At 47.5% G+C, this 18507-nt stretch overlaps 7 protein-coding genes across 7 annotated transcripts; 2 read left to right on the top strand and 5 right to left on the bottom strand.

Annotated features, from left to right (window-relative positions):
- Nucleotides 1-1097: 1097 nt before the first annotated feature.
- Nucleotides 1098-2599, top strand: N7520_009436 (uncharacterized protein; the record flags this gene model as incomplete). The annotated part of the gene is made up of 2 exons (XM_057143370.1): nucleotides 1098-1493; nucleotides 1574-2599. 2 exons carry the CDS (start codon nucleotides 1098-1100, stop codon nucleotides 2597-2599), a joined length of 1422 nt encoding a protein of 473 aa, XP_056992658.1.
- A 2285-nt stretch (nucleotides 2600-4884) lies between these two features.
- N7520_009435 (zinc-dependent alcohol dehydrogenase) lies at nucleotides 4885-6134 on the bottom strand (the record flags this gene model as incomplete). The annotated part of the gene is made up of 4 exons (XM_057143369.1): nucleotides 4885-5657; nucleotides 5709-5862; nucleotides 5911-5959; nucleotides 6010-6134. The coding sequence occupies 4 exons, from the start codon at nucleotides 6132-6134 to the stop codon at nucleotides 4885-4887; spliced, it is 1101 nt and encodes a 366-aa protein (XP_056992657.1).
- Nucleotides 6135-6965: 831 nt separating this feature from the next.
- Nucleotides 6966-7485, bottom strand: N7520_009434 (putative glyoxalase family protein; the record flags this gene model as incomplete). The annotated part of the gene is made up of 3 exons (XM_057143368.1): nucleotides 6966-7042; nucleotides 7099-7295; nucleotides 7352-7485. 3 exons carry the CDS (start codon nucleotides 7483-7485, stop codon nucleotides 6966-6968), a joined length of 408 nt encoding a protein of 135 aa, XP_056992656.1.
- A 325-nt stretch (nucleotides 7486-7810) lies between these two features.
- N7520_009433 (cytochrome P450) lies at nucleotides 7811-10620 on the bottom strand (the record flags this gene model as incomplete). Its single annotated transcript, XM_057143367.1, has 8 exons — nucleotides 7811-8049; nucleotides 8200-8455; nucleotides 8546-8638; nucleotides 8860-9025; nucleotides 9077-9243; nucleotides 9290-9400; nucleotides 9455-9817; nucleotides 9868-10620. The coding sequence occupies 8 exons, from the start codon at nucleotides 10618-10620 to the stop codon at nucleotides 7811-7813; spliced, it is 2148 nt and encodes a 715-aa protein (XP_056992655.1).
- Nucleotides 10621-11693: 1073 nt separating this feature from the next.
- Nucleotides 11694-13596, bottom strand: N7520_009432 (uncharacterized protein; the record flags this gene model as incomplete). Its single annotated transcript, XM_057143366.1, has 5 exons — nucleotides 11694-12817; nucleotides 12870-13051; nucleotides 13113-13240; nucleotides 13295-13365; nucleotides 13422-13596. 5 exons carry the CDS (start codon nucleotides 13594-13596, stop codon nucleotides 11694-11696), a joined length of 1680 nt encoding a protein of 559 aa, XP_056992654.1.
- A 1048-nt stretch (nucleotides 13597-14644) lies between these two features.
- N7520_009431 (uncharacterized protein) lies at nucleotides 14645-15430 on the bottom strand (the record flags this gene model as incomplete). The annotated part of the gene is made up of 1 exon (XM_057143365.1): nucleotides 14645-15430. One exon carries the CDS (start codon nucleotides 15428-15430, stop codon nucleotides 14645-14647), a length of 786 nt encoding a protein of 261 aa, XP_056992653.1.
- Nucleotides 15431-16707: 1277 nt separating this feature from the next.
- Nucleotides 16708-18438, top strand: N7520_009430 (uncharacterized protein; the record flags this gene model as incomplete). Its single annotated transcript, XM_057143364.1, has 1 exon — nucleotides 16708-18438. One exon carries the CDS (start codon nucleotides 16708-16710, stop codon nucleotides 18436-18438), a length of 1731 nt encoding a protein of 576 aa, XP_056992652.1.
- Nucleotides 18439-18507: the final 69 nt, after the last annotated feature.

Genomic DNA, 18507 nt, shown 5'->3' with positions numbered 1-18507 from the left:
ATGCCAGGAAATGCGTAGCCAGCAACAAAACCTCGGCGGGTCGGACAGAAAGGTCAAGATTTCCTCCTCACTGGGATCGGTCCACGATCGCCGCCTACACTGACGCAGACAAGATCGCCAGCCAAGACAATGCTGTGCGAATTCCACCTTTGCTGTTTACAAGTCTAAAGTCAATCTCAGGCTTTACATTCGGTCTACTAATCCATTCCCATTCTTTGACCCGTTCTTCTTTGCCGGGTACGAATCTAGCCAATTCTCCAGCCTCAAGCCTCTACGCCATCGGAGCATGCAGCTTGCCACCAGGATCTGTAGAAACTGTCTTTTTTTACCGGCATAAACAACTGCATGCTCTGTTCAAGTTCGTCTTGGCAATCTGATGAGTGTTCATGATCCTGTCAATGATGTATTTAGTATGAGGAGACTCCACTGTGCTCGTCTTAGACTCGGTTTATGCTCGGAGCAGCCACCGAGACCCCAGGTCAGTTTCATTCCTAGTGGCAAGTCTGTGCGCAATGATGCTGATCAGTTATCGCTGTGCGAGGCAAGATCCAACGGTTAAGCCTTGTTAAGACATCATCCCTTCCACGCCCTTACCAATCTCTATCTTTTTCCCCCGATTTCCCATTCTCCCTTTACTTTCTCCGCGCGCCGCCTCTAGACCCTTTGTTTTAGCGCCGTTGGAAAATGATTCTAGTCCATGGGTTGTCTGCGCTCAAGAGTCAGTTGGCATTTTTAAAAATTTATCGATTTCTCTGACCTAATTTTTCACTGGATGGTGGCTTACGGCCCGAACTCTTTGTTTTTTTTTTGCGCCCCGAAGATCATACAAACCCTTATCCCAGTCCATCATGCGCCAAATCGGCACAGATGGCACAGATGGGCACAGTTGAGCACAGTCTCAAAGTCCTAATTATTTAAAGCGGGCGCCAGGGAGATCCGTTCCATGGTTCTGTGTACCCGCTCCCGTCCATGGGTCGGAAGAACTCTCCAGTGAATCTACCTAAATACCTTTGCCCATCAGGAGTCCACTTGGGAAATACACAACTTGGACATCGTCGCCCCCTTCGTATTTGATCATCCTACCCCTTTTTTCGAGCATGTCTACCCCGACTAGACAGTTTCACAAACTGTCAATCGGTAACATGCCTGAGACTCGGTCCCAGTCGATCCGAACAGTCCCTACCGATCAAAGTGAGCGTGAGGACGAGGGGAGTGAGGCCAGTGGCGAGGAGAGTAGCGGTGGAGAGTCCATTGATGAGATCACCGCGCCTTCTGGGATTACCTATGACATGAGCAATCTAGATGATGAATCTGGAGCTAGTGCCTCGGTGGGTTTCAGATCACAGTTCGAGGTTGTCAACTGCCGGGCTTCGGACTCCGGCTATGAATTTCAGCTATTGGATCGACCCAAGGTGCACGTTGGACCTGACTCGACTACTTGCACCTGTTTAACTTTTCAGGCGCGGCCACAGGCTGCTTGCCAGCACATATTTGTAAGTTTGTCTCTGTCCACAAAATGAGATTCTCTACCGTATGCGAGTAGAAAGGCTGCTAACACAAGGACAACTGGTAGTGGCTTCTTGACCAGCTCCATGCCTACTTTCACCCTGCACCTTCGACGGCCCGCACGGCTCTCTCCAGCGACGGCCGTCCCCAGGTGTCTACACGCGTCGAGGAACTTCTCAATGGTGCCAGCCTACAGACGGTAGCAAATGATCTGCAATGGCAGTGTCACCGGGACGAAGGAAACGGTAGCCATCAAGGAATGACACGAACAGAGAAAATACGGGACGTGCTCTCGGCCTTCAAAACAAATATTCTCCCCGAAGACTTCCGCCCAGATCTGAAAGAAACGACCCAGAAACTCACCGCAGAGTCCTGCGTGGTCCAAGGCGACTTCGAAGCGACAATCTTCCGACTGGCCGTTCACGACGACAGCGTCTTCAGCAGTGTTTGCAAGGCAATGCCCTCCGGCGCATGTGCATCAATCTACTACGAGAAGATCCAGAATCAGTCCCGCCGACTACTAGAAGAATTTGACCGGTACTGTGCGACAGGCGAACGACCTACCGATCCTAGCAGTCCTGGAGGTGGCATCGTGGAAGTCGAAGAAGTGGTCCTCCAACTTCGGCACACTGTCTCGCGCATTCGATCCAACATTGCCACTCGCTCTCCTCACGGCTCCGAGGGTGCTGCCGGTGCCCTTGTCGAGATCCTCGTCGAACTCGCTTCCCGCAATAAGGACCCCCTCGCTGGAAATAATTGGGGCCGAACATCTTTCCACGGCGAGGATGAGGATCAGCGCAATCTTTACCATTTGCTGTTTGGTTCGGATGATGACGATGTGAAACTTGATGCGGAGCTATTTGTGCTCAGCGCGCTCGAGGATCTTCATCCTTCATTTTTGACCATATGGGCTCAAGATCTTCAAAAGTGCCTCAGCAAAATGGAGGTTAACCGGGCGCCGAAGGCCTATCTTGTTCGACTCGGTACTTTGATTCGCTCGGTTGAAGCTGCTGGTGCTGCGGGCTCCTCGGGAGCAGGGTATAAGAGGCCTGCAGTTGGGCACCCAGGAGGTTATAGCAAGCGAAGTCGTTAATTTAACGATTTTGTTCTTCTTTGCATCATATCATACTCCGCATTCGCATTGTCATCGTTGGTTTATTATTATCATGTTTGGGCCGGCTATCTTGTTTATGTATTCCAATACCCCTGCATTTTGAATGTTTGTCCAGGCGAAAAGAGAGGTAAAGCTCCATTACACATTACATGATTTTCATCATTCACCTGCATCAATCCAGCATATACAATCTACCATACATCTGCATCTGTATCCGCATAATACTCCGCTCGAACCAAGTCACATCATCTTGGTCATGACATAGCTTGTTATCTTTTCTAAATGAAATCATTTTTAACCCAAATCCCAACCTTAATACCTTAAGAGCTAATTTCCTATCCAACCCAATTTACCCATGGGACAAATCCCCTCTTCGGTAGTGAACGACCCCATCATGTCGTCATACCGACCCAGCACTTCGGACTTGGGCCCCCAAATTCCATGGTCTGGTTTTCACGGGATGTGTCAGTCTGGCAAAGAATGGGGCATTCGCCCAATTCGACTACTAGTTCCATGGACCCATAGCTGATTTTGGTGGTTGACCCACTTATCGAAATCCCTGAATTGGTTTCATGATTTGTATCACTTTCGGTGTTTCTTTCCTTGTAGGTTTATTTCTCTCTGATTTCTACAATTGATTGTTAACTATTTCTTCAATATAATCAATCGGTGTTGCCGAAAACGCCATAATTTTTACTTTACCTGTAGTAACGTAACGTACAGTAACTGTGGAGCTTATTCACGGTGGAGATATTAGTCTGTGTACTTCGTACTCCGGACCCCGTAACTTAGGCTGGGCAATATTATAGGCGAGAAAGCCCCTTTTCACACGGGATTTACGTACTACGCTCTACAGAAGTGATAATTTCTAACATGTGGAAGCGTGGAAATTATGAGGCTGGTCCACTTTTACGTTTATACTTTATGGGAAGCCACTGTCGGGTTTGTTCGGAGTCCGTCAAGTGATAGGTTTGATACTGAACTTGGATTGAGATGTAGGATTGTAGATCAATCGATATTTGGAATCTGATTATCTAGATACATACCTCTATTGCGCCCTGCGGTACGGATGACCATTTAATGTTTTAATAATCGCTGGTACGATTTGAGGTTTGGAATAATTGGTGGAGTCAAGAAGCGAGCTGGCACACTCATAGGCCCGTGCAGCTAGTTTGGACCCGGAAATGGAGCCGACGGTGGAGAGAGTATTCAGGCTTCTTGATCATTCTCTACGGTGAATAGGCGGATCAGTTCGGATATAAATTTCGTCGGAAGTGTACCGAGATTTGGTATGTATTGTGCTTTTTATTTGTGTAGTATGGAGCACAATAAGCGTAACTATAAAGTCAAATGACTATATACCATACACATGCCTCATGATTAAACCAAGATCCGCAGAAGGCTATACGCTTGTTATAAGCATAATGTAAGTATTGATCGTTGATCGATCAACCATCGCTAGAGGGTTGGCAATAGTCGATATGTGGAGCCACGTGTGGATATCCGGCGGTGAGGCTGCCCAAGGTGAGGCGATATACAAACTGTAGACGACCTTCTTCTAGTTCCCTTACATCAATACTAGTATGTAGCAACTCTGGCAAAAATTAGCTTCCAAAGTTAAAGTGAGCGAAAATTGCCATTCAGTCAACAGATATGGTCTATTTGTGTACTGCGCATGTAGTGAGCAGTCCTTGTACGCATCGATGTTGTTCGTTGCAGGTGCACAACTTCCATGAATCCTATAGATATATATATCCAGGGAAACTTCCGAATGGAAACGCCCTAACAACTTAATATCATGATAGAAAGGGCAATGTAAGATTTAATAAGATAGAGAAGTGAAATCAAGAATATTAAGAATAAATTTAACGTAGAGTTCATAATATCAAGGCATTTAGCAGGTTGGTCCATTTCTCGCCAAGCTCATAGCTGCCTTGAAGAGTGTTTTAGGTTATATAACATAATAAGTGAACGTATTCCATCAAGGCCGGCTGGCCCAATGGCAAGGCGCTTGACTACGAATCAAGAGATTGCAGGTTCGACCCCTGCGTCGGTCAATTTTTTTTGGTGTTTTTTTCGGCAACAAAACCGCCGAACAGAACGAACATGATTTTCTACTTTTATCTTTAATCTTGCTTTATCTTTGATCTTTTTCTGGACCGTCTTTATAATTGTTGACAACGCAAAAATTCCCATGAGACAAATTAAGGACATGAAGGTCCATATTCATATCCCGAATATATGTAGCGCAGAGCTAAGTCCAATCAACCGGACAAATCCAACACAACGCGACCCTGCAATCTCCCCTCCGACATCTCCTGAAAAACTTCAGTCAAAGCATCCATCTTCTCCACCCGATGGTGAGCCTTAAGAACCCCCCTCGCCGCAAACTCCAACGTCTCAACAGCCTCCGTCCGATTCCCAACAGCCGACCCGGTAACAGTAGCATGTTGATTAATAAAAGCCCCAGGGAAAGCCGTCGCAATAGGCTGTGGCTCATGCTCCGGAATTCCCACACAAACCAACGTCCCATTAAATCTCAACAACGGCAACGCCTGCGCATACGCCGCATTCGCAGCCGTACAAACCACAGCAGCATGCGCTCCCAACCCATCCGTAAGGCCCTTAACATGATTCTTCAACGCCACGCCCTTATCATCCTTGGGAAACTGGGTGATATCAACAAAATGTTCCGCTCCAGAAGCTTTGACTAATTCCGCTTTACTGCTGTGGTCGATGCCGATTACACGTAGTCCCATTCCTCTGCTTGCGAGCTGGACTGCTAGGTGGCCGAGACCGCCGCCTGCACCGGAGATCACGACCCATTGGCCTGGGCGGGCGTTGCTGCGTTTCAAGGCCGAGTAGACGGTTACACCGGCGCAGAGCATGGGGGCTGCATCGGCGGAATCGAGACTATCGGGGATGGGTGTTACGTAGTTTGCTGGACCCAGGGCGTATTGTTGGAATGTGCCGGGGGTGTAGAAGCCGGATATCTTTTGGTTGAAGCATAGACCATCTGTGCCTGCTTGGCAGGGTACTGGTGGAATGGATTAGGGTGGAAAGAGATTGTTGAGGGGGTGGAGCTTACGGCAGTTTCCGCATGCACTTGCGACCCATTTGATGCCAACTCGATCTCCGATCTTAAGGCCGCTGGATTCGGTGCCGGGGCCTAGCTTCACGATTTTACCTACGCCTTCGTGACCGCCTACTTGGCCTGCCTGGGTTGGTGGGAGTGCGTGCCACTAGATGGCGTTAGACTGATGCTTTGATAGTGGAAATGGAGGTCATACGGTGTTGGTCATTATTCCAAGGTCTGAGTGGCAGACACCGGAATGAGTCCTGACTCGTTGATTAGCATTGTGTAGAGTCGGATGAAGCAGTTGACGAACAGGTTAATGAGGACTTCACCATCGCTGGGCTCGGGCACGTCAATCTCTACGACTTTAGTGGACACACTTCCAGGCTGGTCGTAGATAACAGCCTTTTGTTTCTGTGGGATCTCGGGGGAAGCCATGGTAGGATCAAAGATTGAAAGATAGATAAGCAGAGTAAGTTGATGTGTGAAGAAGAGTTCCCTGTATCTGCGGAGAAGTCGAACTTTATTTGATTTCTTTGCCAAGTGAAAGAGGAGAAAGGATCTGCCTAGGTCCTAGGTATGTGAAGTTTACCGTGGGGCCGTATTTATGAGTTGCAATACATGTGCCCTTGCATCGGATGTATGCTACCGGCCTCGGATGCACTGGGAATGAATCCGTTATGACCAATCCATGTGGGACAATCGTAGTGATGAGGGGAAAGGTGGAATTATGGAACCGAGGCTGGCCATGATGACGATGGTCGACGTTGAGATTTCCATGAAATCAATGCAGGAGAAATTCAAATCACCGAAGAATTGCGCAAAACATTTGCAGCTTTAATTGCTTTATAGATTGATAATCTCCAAGGTCCTCAGCTTTATCTCTGATATAGCTCCTGTCCAGCAGCGCCTTGCAATATGTGGGGCTGTTCGTCACACATGATTATTTGATGCACGTCTGCACCGTCCAGATAATCACACACTAGTTGATAAAATATCCTGATTAAACATATTGTCTCATCCGTATAACATTCCAATCAATAAAGAGCGAGACTGAATAATTCCAAAAATAATAAACAAATTCCACTTCAATATTGCCCGAGTTCCTTACCCCGCATCCCCCGCAAGCTCAGACCAAGCCGGAACCGGAGACACATCAAGCCTCAAATCCGCGTTAGGTAAATGGCAAGAATGGCATGAAGAAGGTAAGATGCCTCAAATTGGCTTATAAGCAATATATTTAAGTCCCAGCAAAGTCACGCCCCCATCTCATAGCGTAAACTCAAGCAGGTTACCCGCATAATCACGGGCGAAGAACCGTTTGGGATATTCCTTTCCTTGAGTACCTGTCAAAACTAACGTAAGCCCACGTCCAAACAGAAGGATGTGGAATCCTGAGTACCTGAATCCATAGCTCCGGGCTTATCAGCAGCCATCGGCGCCGACGGACCCCCTCGGATATGGTGATTATAAATTCCCTCTTTCAAAGCCTCAAGATCCTCGCTGGAATCCAACTTGAAGCACGGGTGCCGCGAGTGTTCGGGGTCTGTTCGGCCCATGTTTATATGAATCTGCTGCCCGCTCGAGCCGATATTGAACCTGAAGTCACGACTGATCAGCACGACCTGAGCAATTGCTGGAAAATTAGCTCATACCATAGGAGGGTTCCTTTTTGGAGCTCTGGGACTTGTGTCGGAGTTAATCCGAGGGTCTTGCCGTAGAACTCTTGTGCATCGTCTAGCGTGCCAGGATGCACTGAGAGGTTGACGTGGGCGATTCCTTGAATCATGATGGTTGAGTAGTGTGGCGGGTTATTATTATTTTTCTGTTCAGTCAAAGATAAATTATTGAAATGTTGGGTTATGACTTCAATGTTTGTGGCTATTTATTCTTCCCTCGTGTTACTCGGAAACTAGATCCCGTGATTGGACAGCGGTCACGAGACTTATACGATATCCGTTAACAATATCCGGATGATCGTAATCTTGCATCATTTTCTTTCCCGTTCAAGCAGGCGTCGCCGCCCTCAATCTGATATTTATTTAATGCATATTTAAGATCTAATCGCCGATGACCAATCATAGCTTGCCCCACCAACGGATATCATTTCCAATCTATGCCCAAATCATCTTCTCAATCTCATTATCCTGGGAGACGGAGTCGGTATTCTTCATCTCCTCATTCCCTTCCCGGTACTGCCATTGCTTCCCCATAATTTCCTTGAAAGACTTAACGTTCAACTTTCCCCGCACAATAATATCAGAAAAAGCGCGAACGGGCTGAAGATCATCCGAAGGCTTCATCCTCACATCAAGATCCGGAACAACAAATAAGACAGCGCTCAACCGACGCACTTTTGGGACCCAACGAAGACGATGCTCCGCAGCTGACACCCGGCCTCCTCTGGGGACGACCGCACACCAACAGGTTAAAATAACCGTCGCATCACCGGGAATAGGAACCCACGTGCCCGGGTTTTAACCCAGCTCCGGATCCGGTGTACCATCTTGGAAGATGATCGAGAAGATCTCGTAGTCCGTGTGGGCTTCGCATTCATGTAGTGATTCCGGAGCCGCGGTTTCATGGTTGTAGTCACAGAGACGGTACTTCATGTTGTAGGATTTGTGTGCCGTGGACTGATTGGGGCGGGCAAGGATGCTGAGCGATGAAAGTTTGGTGAGGACATACTGCGTACTTGTATTGTTGAAAAAGTCGAGGACATCGCTCAGGCCATGAGGAGCTAGCGACTCTCGCAGAGACTCGGGGATTAGGCAGTTTCGTATTCATGAGAGGTCGATGGTGAATATTTGGTCTGATTTGGTTTTGTATAGAGTGGCTGTCTTCATTACTCCTCGCCGGGGGTAGGTTGCGCTAAGCTTCGTGACATCTTCTGGGTGGGTGTGGAGGTGGTCGAAGAGGGCTTGATTAGCGGGAAATGGTAGCTGTTGATGTTGTTGGTAGCCATGGTCAAGAAAATTGAGTGAATAGATTGGTCAATGGAAACAGTGAATAGTAACAATCTAAGTAAAGACCATCATGACATAATGTAGCTGTAACCGAAGCTGGTAAATAGGAATCCGAAAATTGATTTGAAAATACCGAGATCTGACGTTTAAATTATCCCGAAAAGCCATTGAATAGCTAGTGACAACTCTTAACGAACATGTTCCTCCAGAACCTTCACACGGACATCATTCATACCAATCTCAGTCTGTCCAATAAAGTTGTCTCGAACCATCTTCACATTTCTCTCCGTCGTGTCATGCAAAACTAGATCAAATCGGCGCACAAGAGCCCCTATAAGATGATGCATCCATGACCAGTTCATACTGAAGTTCATCAGTAAAAGTCCAAGCCACATAATTCTTGCGGAATCTTACGTTTGTCCTGGACAACCCAGTGTTCCCTTTGATGCCGGAAGGAGATATTTCTCAAGGTTGCGCAGCTCCTCTGGCTCAAGTAGCCATCGCTCAGGTAGAAACCTGTCAGGCTCAGGGAATATAGCCGGGTCCCTCAAAATAAAGTAGGTGGACATCGAGACAAATGTCTATAAAACTTAGTGTTTGCGTGCCAGGGATGTGCAGTCTACATACTCCAGCTGGAATATCCCATTGCTTATACCGTAAAGCTTCATCTGGCGCGGAGCGAGGAAGTCGGGTCGTAACCACGGAGGAGAGCCGAAGACCTTCTCTAATTGTTGCAGTCTATAATGGTTAGCTCAATGTGATCTGGAGACAGTCAATAACACTGACACCTACCAAATAGGGAATTCGCTCCAATTGATCGATGGATGGAGTGACTGTCACATCTGGAAAAGAAGCAAAGAGTTCCTCTTTGAGTCTCTGATACGTTGCAGGATTGTTGAGTATATGGAACATGGTGATGGCAAGGGTTTGTGACGGGGCATCTGTACCCGCAAGCATGAGAAAGATGGCATCATCTTCCAGTCGGGATTGACTTTTTTCAAGCATCGGCACTTCTGGATTGGCCAATATAGCAGGATAGATAGCTTTTGGGTCATCTAAGAAACGTCCCTTCTCTGCCACATGATTATTTGACTGCATTTCAACCTCCCATTGATCGTATCGAGCGATTATCTGTTGAATTCGACCTCTCACATCCTATTCAACAGGTTATTTACTGGTCCTATGTTGGTAAATCAAAAAGTTACCTGTTCCATCGCATAGACATGTGCATATTGGGGAAGTGCCGTTGAAACCAGATGCGGCACCAGGTGTGCTATTTCACCCATGAAGTTGAAATGTCGGACCGGTCGACAGAACTCAAACATTGAATTCACTTTCTTCTTCCAAGTATCCTTGAGTTGTGGCTCATCTAAGGAACGAAAGCCAAGGTCGTCACCAAAAGCATGTTGGGAGAGGACGTCACTAGAGAAACAGTGAAAAGCAGTATGCAACTCCAATACGTTCTTATCCTTGACCGCCGCGGAAAAGTGCTTGCACAAAGAATTTGTATTTGCTTGAATCACTGGTTCAAGCTCAAGGACAGCTCCTTTCTTAAGGAAGTGCGTTAAAATCTTTCTCCAGGGTCGATGTGATTCGTGAGAATTGAGTGAGAAGATTGACTTGGGATAACCGATGCCGCTGAATAGGGGATCTTTGTTGCGGTGTTTTCCTGGGCCGGCGTAGACTGTGTTATAGTAGTCGGGGTCTTTTATGTGGATCTCCCATGGGGTTATTCGAACAACAGGGCCATATGTGTCGTGGAGATCATTAATATGCCAGGTAAATGTACCTCCTTTGATCAGTTGGTAGTAGATCTCATAGAGGCGCGTGGCGGCTGCTAGACGAGGGCCTGGGAATTTTGCCAAGGGGCTTAGTACCAACCGGTAAAAGATTATTACCGTGAAATAAAATAAACCGAAAAGAAAGATAGGGTAGAGATAGGTTTGAAGTCCATTCATTATGGCGTGGGGTTGAGGCAGTGGATGAGGATTTCCTGGTTTTTCCATGAGGTATACAAGAAAAAATATAGATCAGAATCTACTGGGGATCAAAGAGCGGTAAATGGTATAGGATAATGTGACCCCGCTATGTAGGCATTTTCCTTTTGGTGATAATGTCACTCAACAATGATGATCTTAACCTAATCTTGTAAATCGAGTTCTCGGCTGTAGTACAGCGTCTATACGTTGAGAGCATTATTGCCTTACACTGCTTTTGGTGATAGGGGCTTCACTTACATGTGATGATAACTGCTCAAAATAGCGTTATATAACGTGGGTGCTCAGCTGGTGTGACATGATATGCGAATAATTGATTGCATTGACATCTTAACATTAAAAGTTGTGTAAACTAATGCCGACTGAGCTAAAGACTCTACATCGAAATAAATGTATAGCCTGTGACCACTATTTAATGTTTCTGTTGTGCATGCTTATGGGAATAGACCGGGTGGCGTATGGTGTCAGAGCAGGGGTTATCTTGAAGCCACGGAATAGTAAAATACTCCATGTTCCCAAGCTAACATATTGCATTTCTGCATAAACTTAAAGTATCTCACTCAAAATGGGACTATGCAGTGGTATGTATATCAAAATTTGGTAAAATCACGCCCATGAATTTGATAGAATCGTCATACTATGGTGACCCAGGGAGACAAGGGCTTATTTAATCCCTGTGCCATGAATTCTTTTGTTCAGGGCAGTTTGAGATTGATAAACTGATCCACTCTAAAGCAGTTCAGGTCACATCCCACAAGCGATGTTGTACTTGTGCGACTGGAATCCAATCAATTGAGGCGTATCATGCATCCCCACCAATTAGTTAACGAATTGCTTATGCATCTTGCCCCGCATGGTCATTGCAGATCATCTACCAGAACAAAATATTGAAAATCTTTAATCGCCGTCACTTTGATGTGCGAATCGAGTCATGGAGTAAATTTGGCTCAAAGAGAAAGTTATGTGAACTATTATATTTAATGTAGCCGGCAATATACAACTATTCCTTCACGTATCACATTTAAAGTCATGACCTAGATCAAAGAGCGGAAAACTCTCATGGGAGCTGCCTTGAACCAAGCACCCCAAGTAGGGTACTCGATCTTCGGTGGCAGATCAACATCAAGAATGCCATCACGCATGCCGCTGAAGACATCCATATCCTCAATCTTAATGAACCAACCTCCACGGTCAAGCTTGGGATCCTTGTTGAAATAGGTGTAAACCTGCCAGATAATGAACAGCCCGATGGCGACCGGAGCGGCGAGGTAGTTCATGAAGAAGTCCTCGGCGTTCATGGGGTACACCGACACATAGAACTCAGCGATCAAGCAGAGAACGTTAAGAGCCAGGCCAACCCAGCTACCAATGCTACCGAAGGGAGCGACGTAGGCAAGGTCGCTGACCTCACGGCCATTGTGTTTCCAAGCCTTGCGGAACTGGATGTGTGCCAAGCAGATACTGCCCCAGACAAAGAAGTTGGAAATACCGGACAAGGCAAGAAGCCAGTCGAAGATAACGTCACCGGTGGAGGTAGCCTCGTTGATGAAAGCAAGGAAGCCGAATGCGATCTGGAGAAGGATACACCAGATAGGTCGGCCCTTGCTGTCAATGTAAGCCATCCACTTGGGAGCCATGCCGCGGCCAGCCAGAGCCTGGATAGTACGACTCGATCCGTATGTTGCGGAGTTGGCGACACTGATAACCGAGATGGTGATGACGGCGTTCATGACTGATGGAAGACCGGAGATACCAGCATTCTGGATAGAGACGACGAAGGGAGAGGCCTTGGTGTTAGCGCCTGAGGCACCAATGAGGTATGAGGCGTTGTAGGGCACGATGAGACCGACGATGAAGGTTCCGACGACGTAGAAGATCATGATACGCCAGAAGACTTGCTTGCAGGCCTTGGGGACGGACTTGGCAGGGTTTTCGGCCTCGGCAGCAGCAAGACCAGTCATCTCAGTACCACTGAAGGCAAACGCGGCGGTGGTGAAGACAGAGCAGAAACCGTAGAAGCTTGTGAAAGCGCCAGGGTCGTGCCAGTACTTCGCTCCAATGTATCCACCCTTGGGGGCACCACCGCAGTCGATGACGATACCGAGGATGATAAAACCGATGACGGCAGTGACCTTAATAACACCGAGGACAAATTCGACTGTAATCACTTAGTATTCGAATCCAATGGTTATGAAGTTGTACGATCCTACCTTCACCGTAGCCACGGACACCAAAGACCTGGATCGCAGATAGGACGACTAAGAACACTGCGATCCAAATACCAATGTTCAAGTCATCTCGCCAGTACTGGATGGTCATACTAGCAGCGGTGAGTTCGAAAGGTAAAATGACAAGCCAATTCAGTGCATAGTCCCAGCCGACGGCAAAACCCCTGTTTCAAAGAAGAGTCAGCACGGTACATAGAAGTATGTTATTGATTGATGAGGACTAACCAGGAAGGACTGATGAACCGGACGCAGTAAGTGAAGAAGGCACCATTTTCAGGGTAAAGGACGGCTAGTTCTCCCAGCGCTTGTATGGTTAACAATAACATGAAACCAACAATCAGATAACCAAGAAGCTTGACATTGTTAGTAAGCTTGGATCAATTTTTTTTCTCGTGCCTGGAACTTACCAAAGAGCCGGGACCTCCCTCTCGTAGAGCTGATCCCGTACTGACGAATAGACCTGCACCAATGGCACCACCTGAGCAATATATTAGCCACATTACGTGCGAGGTAATAACATCCATATTTGCATACCAATGGCAATCATCTGCATGTGACGGCCCTTGAGATTTCGCTTGAGGACATTTGTGCCCGCCTCAATATCGGAGGCAGGCGCTTCCTCACCATAAGCCGGAGGCGTGGCATCAGAAGCAGACGCCGGATGAACCGACGGCACTTTCTTCTCAAAGTCTACCTCGGAGGCAGTCATTGTGCAAAACTGAACCGAGTGTTCGTGGAGAATAATGGAACGGAGGCTACCCTGCACTTGGGGGGTAAATTGACATTATATAGGATCGGCCCGATCAGCCACGAGGTAACGCAGCTCCATATTTCGAACTAAGTTCTCGAAAATATCAATTTCTATGGACCACGCGATCCTAACCTGCGATCAGACCATCAGGGCTTGAAGAGATAAGACTCTTAGAGCGAGCAACGGTCCGTATTGGGGTATTCGCGGGACCAATTAGGGGCTTGGTCCGATACTACTCGGAGCTTATCAAGAAGGCAACTTACAGTGGCCCAATTACAAGCGGGACATTTTAAATTGGGAACCCTTGTCTGTGGCGAGAGGGGGCCAGGATCGCTTGGAATATCTTGTTTCTTTACCCCGGCTACTTCCTATTAGCTGGAAGCCTGCGGGGGGGGGGGTTTATATGTTTGTTTTAACTCGGGTAGTCGCTATGCAGATCGTGTATATGCATACTGACACGCAGAAAAGCGATAAAACCAAACCCCCTAGCGAGGAGTTTTGAGTTCATGGTCAGGACTTTGGACTGTGGCGATAAGCCAAAGCCTAGTGGAGTTGAGGTTGTATCGAGTCCACAGATAAGGAACTCTGTTGGAGCTGGAACTCCCGCCCGAGGGCGGCATACAGGATGGCGACTTGATAAGCCAATGTAAAAAAGGATAGGAAGCCATTGGGGTAGACCAAGGCTTAACATGGCTTAGCTTTTGGCATGCATGATAAATTACGTGGAGTGCTTATCGGACCAATTATATCAAGTTGTTCAGCGGCAGAAGTCTAAAATCAGACTAAGAACAAGCCAAGTATCGTGAACCTGGTGAATCATGGCGATAAGCATTGGATACAGAACATCATAATCAAATGTGAAGATACGAATTCGGATTATCAAATTCCTTCACTTCCGTAAATTCAGCCGCGGTATCTATACCCCTGAAAAGACCTTCTAGAAGGTCGAGAAGTAACTTTGGTTCTTTAAAGCTTACAAGGATTTAACTCTCGGCAACTCCGACTATCAGTACTTTTTACATATCACAAACAACATTTGCAGATACGCCCGGGCGTGAGTGGAATCAGCCCAGGTCATGATGACAGGAATGTATCTGGTCCCTCGCTCGAATCCTCCCAAAACAAGAGCTGCAACTCCTCTTGCATTGGGCGTCGATAATATCGCCTGGTACTCGGGCGTACCATGCCACCAACATTCTCGCCTCCGATCGGGCCACTGACAATGATTCTTGGCGTAGATTTCACGAACTATCGCTGTGGTGATTGGGTTGATGATATTAATCCGGAACACGTAGCGGAGCTTCTTCACCTCGTAGAACCGGTACGCGGCAAGGGCGATCTCGGACCAATGCGGACCATCGATGCGTTTGCTTTCCAGGGCGAAGATCACCCCTGGTCCTGTTTGCAAGAGGTAAGTGTTGTCTGTTTTACCTCCCCCTGATTTTGACGGTCGGCGTCTCTGCCTGAGAACTATTCGGGTGTATTTGCGTTTGAGTGGTAAATGATGCGACTGGAGCGCAGATGCGAGATTACCTGGTGGGAAGTAGCGAGTAGCAGTCAGACTGCTTGGGGGGAAGTCTCCGTCGTAGACATACCAATTGTAGTAAAGTGACAGCATTCGGATTGTAATGCGGATGGGTAATACTGGACACGATCGGTCAGGGTCGTCCAGCCACTTTTGCCATTTCCGCCCCTGCGTTTCAGCCTCGCCGTACCTGTCAGCCTGGGGTGAATTGGAGTAGACCACGGACATGAGGTTTTCAATTTGAGAATCGCAAGGTTGGAGGATCATTTTGGAGTCGCTTGATTTTTGTTTTTGGGATACTTAGCATCGAAACCCAAGTCATTTAATATCTATGTATGGGCTATGGGAGACCTAGATAGAGTTCTTGATGAATACCATTGATATTTACGATGATACAAAGAAGCATTAGGGTGTCAAAGCTCAAAGAGAGGTTTGAAAATACCCTTGTTATGTCAACAATGATCAGAATGGATAAAAAGATCGGCACTGAGCACGAGTCAGATCGCAGACACTATATCAAATTAGAAACTAATAAACTAGAATATTCTCTTTGTTTTCCAGTTCTTTCACTAACCCAAGTGTCGCGTGTCAAAGGAGCAATAAGTGGGAACACAGGAAGGATCTGCTTGATAACCTTATCTTACCTGAAACAAGACATAGTAAACTGCAAGCCAATGGATTATTAAATTACTCCGCGCGGTCTAGAATCATTATCATGTCTTATGACTTGGATCGACATATGGACGGATTGGGTGGGACCATCTCACCCCGCGTTTCCACCTGACAGCCACTACAGCCACCTACAGCCATGAAGATCCCGTATTCAGCCTCGGCAGCTCAGCTGATCTCCACCAAGCCCCTGGACCTCGTGCCGTGCAGGTTTCACAGTGCAGGACCTATGAGCACCTTGGCAAAGATACTCGATTCATGGCGGAATCACCGAAGTCTGTGTGAAGCTTTGCCCTAATGGAAAACTTGGCAGGCTAAGCGATCTGTCTAATTGATGCTTTTATCCGGTAAACACCGACTGGACTGAGTATCCTGTTACGGAGAAAGCCGAAACTCGCTCATATGTTAATCCGAGATCACATTCCCTGAATGGGAAAACACATCCCTTTCTCCTACTTCCCCTACTTTACTATCTTTTGTTATTTATATGATGAGTCTCATATAAGTCGGGATTGAATAACCTCTCTAGGGCTTGTTCAACGGTTTTCTGTTCCACCTCCGCAAAAAAACACTGTGTGGATGTTTTCCCCCCGCGAACAGCGCTAACCGCATTCGTGATGAAGCGAAATGTGGAGAAAAGTAGCGAGAGGTGAACGGCCGAGGTAAGAAGCTTTAAATTCCGGCTTTTTCCCTCTTCATCCTTGCAATCTCTGATCGTGTGATCATTCGTGCAATATTGTGTAATTCAGCCTTACGATCCCTGGAGGTCATGCGTGCATAAGCGTTCCTCCCTTTGATCCCCACTTCTCATCCCCACAAGGAAGTGCAACTGTACGGAGTAAACCGCTCGGGCACCGAAAGGAAAAACAAAACCAATGAAACCTGAGATTCGTCCCGAGTTGGCCGATGACCAGGCTTTGGCCCGGTTGGGCAAAAAGCAGGTCCTGAAGCGTCGATTCGGCTTCTATTCCATCGTCGGCTTTGCCATGGCTGAGCTGATCACATGGGAAACTGTTCTCACGCTGTTTTATGAATCTTACGAAAACGGCGGTTCTGCCGGTGCCTTTTATGGTTATATCATCGCCTGTTTATCAACATTGTCAACCTATACTGTCATTGCCGAGTTGGCTTCCATGGCGCCTATTGCCGGTGGACAATACTACTGGGTTTATATGCTGGCCCCGATGCGGTGGAAGAAAGTTTGCTCCTACCTGATCGGATGGTTAACTTCCATGGCATGGATTGCGACAGTTGCAACTGAGACCATTTTTCTGGGTACCATGATTGAGGGTTTGGTCACCCTAAACAACCCGGAATTTGTCCAACAGCGATGGCAAAACACGCTTTTGGCGTGGGCTAGCGTGGCTTGTACATTCTTCATCAACGTTGTGATTCCAAGCATCCTACCTCGATTCGAAATTGTGATCCTCGTCTTGCACTTGGCGGGTTTCATCGGCATCACAGCTACTCTGCTCGCATTGTCGCCCAAGAAGTCGGCTCACTTTGTCTTTCAGACGTCACTGAACGAAGGTGGCTGGCCTACACAAGGAATCTCCTATTGTGTTGGCTTTATCGGAAACATTGCAACCTTTGTCGGTGCTGATGCTAGTGTTCACATGGCAGAAGAAGTCGCCAATGCTGCGACCGTCATTCCCCAGGCGATCATCACCGGGATGACGCTAAACAGTCTTCTCGGTTTCTCTATGATGCTCACAATTTTATTCTGCCTGGGTGACGTCAAGTCGGTACTGGAATCAGCAACAGGCTTCCCTTTCATCCAACTCTTCTACAACAGCACAAACTCTTACGCAGGGGCGTCGGTCATGACTGCGCTTATCATGGTACTAACGATGGCATGCTCTATCGGTATCACAGCCACCGCATCTCGTATGACCTGGTCCTTTGCCCGTGACCAGGGATTCCCCTTCTCCTACTACTTGAAGAAGGTGAATAAGCGCACCCAAATCCCCATCGTATCTGTCTCTGTAGTCTGCGGATTGGCCTGTGCCCTGACCCTCATCTACATCGGATCCACAACTGCCTTCAACGACGTCATTTCCTTGACTGTCACCGGATTTTACTGTACATACTTCCTCCCCAGCGCCTTTCTTCTCTACCACCGGATCAAAGGAAATGTCCTTCCCCATGGCACCATGCTCGATGGAAGTCACCCTGATGCAGCCACTAGCGCCCCTGTCAGTACCAAGGAAAAGCCTACCACCCTTGTGCACCAAGAACCCGGTGAGGATCTCCCCTCAGGCTCCGAACGCAACACTGAGAATGAAGTCAAACGCCCTATGGAGTATGAAATTGCCCAAGCACCTCTCATCTGGGGCCCGTGGAAAGTCCCCGGCATTCTAGGCACTATTAACAACGCATATGCTTGTGTGTACATGCTCTTTGTCGTTTTCTGGAGCGTGTGGCCCCCGCAGACCCCAGTCAACTACACGACCATGAACTACAGTATCGTGGTCACCGCTGGCGTTTTGATTCTTAGTGGCATCTGGTACCTTGTTCGTGCTCGGAAGGATTACAAAGGTCCGCTTATTGATGAGGAGGTTGCTGAAATCATGCACCTGACACCGGGAGCGGTGCGATCGAACTGAGCGCTGGGCCGTGGAGATGAATTTGATGTTGAAAATGTGTTGCAGTCCGACTGTTTACAGTCGCCTGGA

This window comes from Penicillium odoratum, assembly GCF_028828045.1.
Source record: "Penicillium odoratum strain IBT 22623 chromosome Unknown utg000006l_segment0_segment0, whole genome shotgun sequence".
Classification (NCBI taxonomy): Eukaryota; Fungi; Ascomycota; class Eurotiomycetes; order Eurotiales; family Aspergillaceae; genus Penicillium; species Penicillium odoratum.
This window is presented reverse-complemented; position numbering and strand designations above follow the sequence as displayed.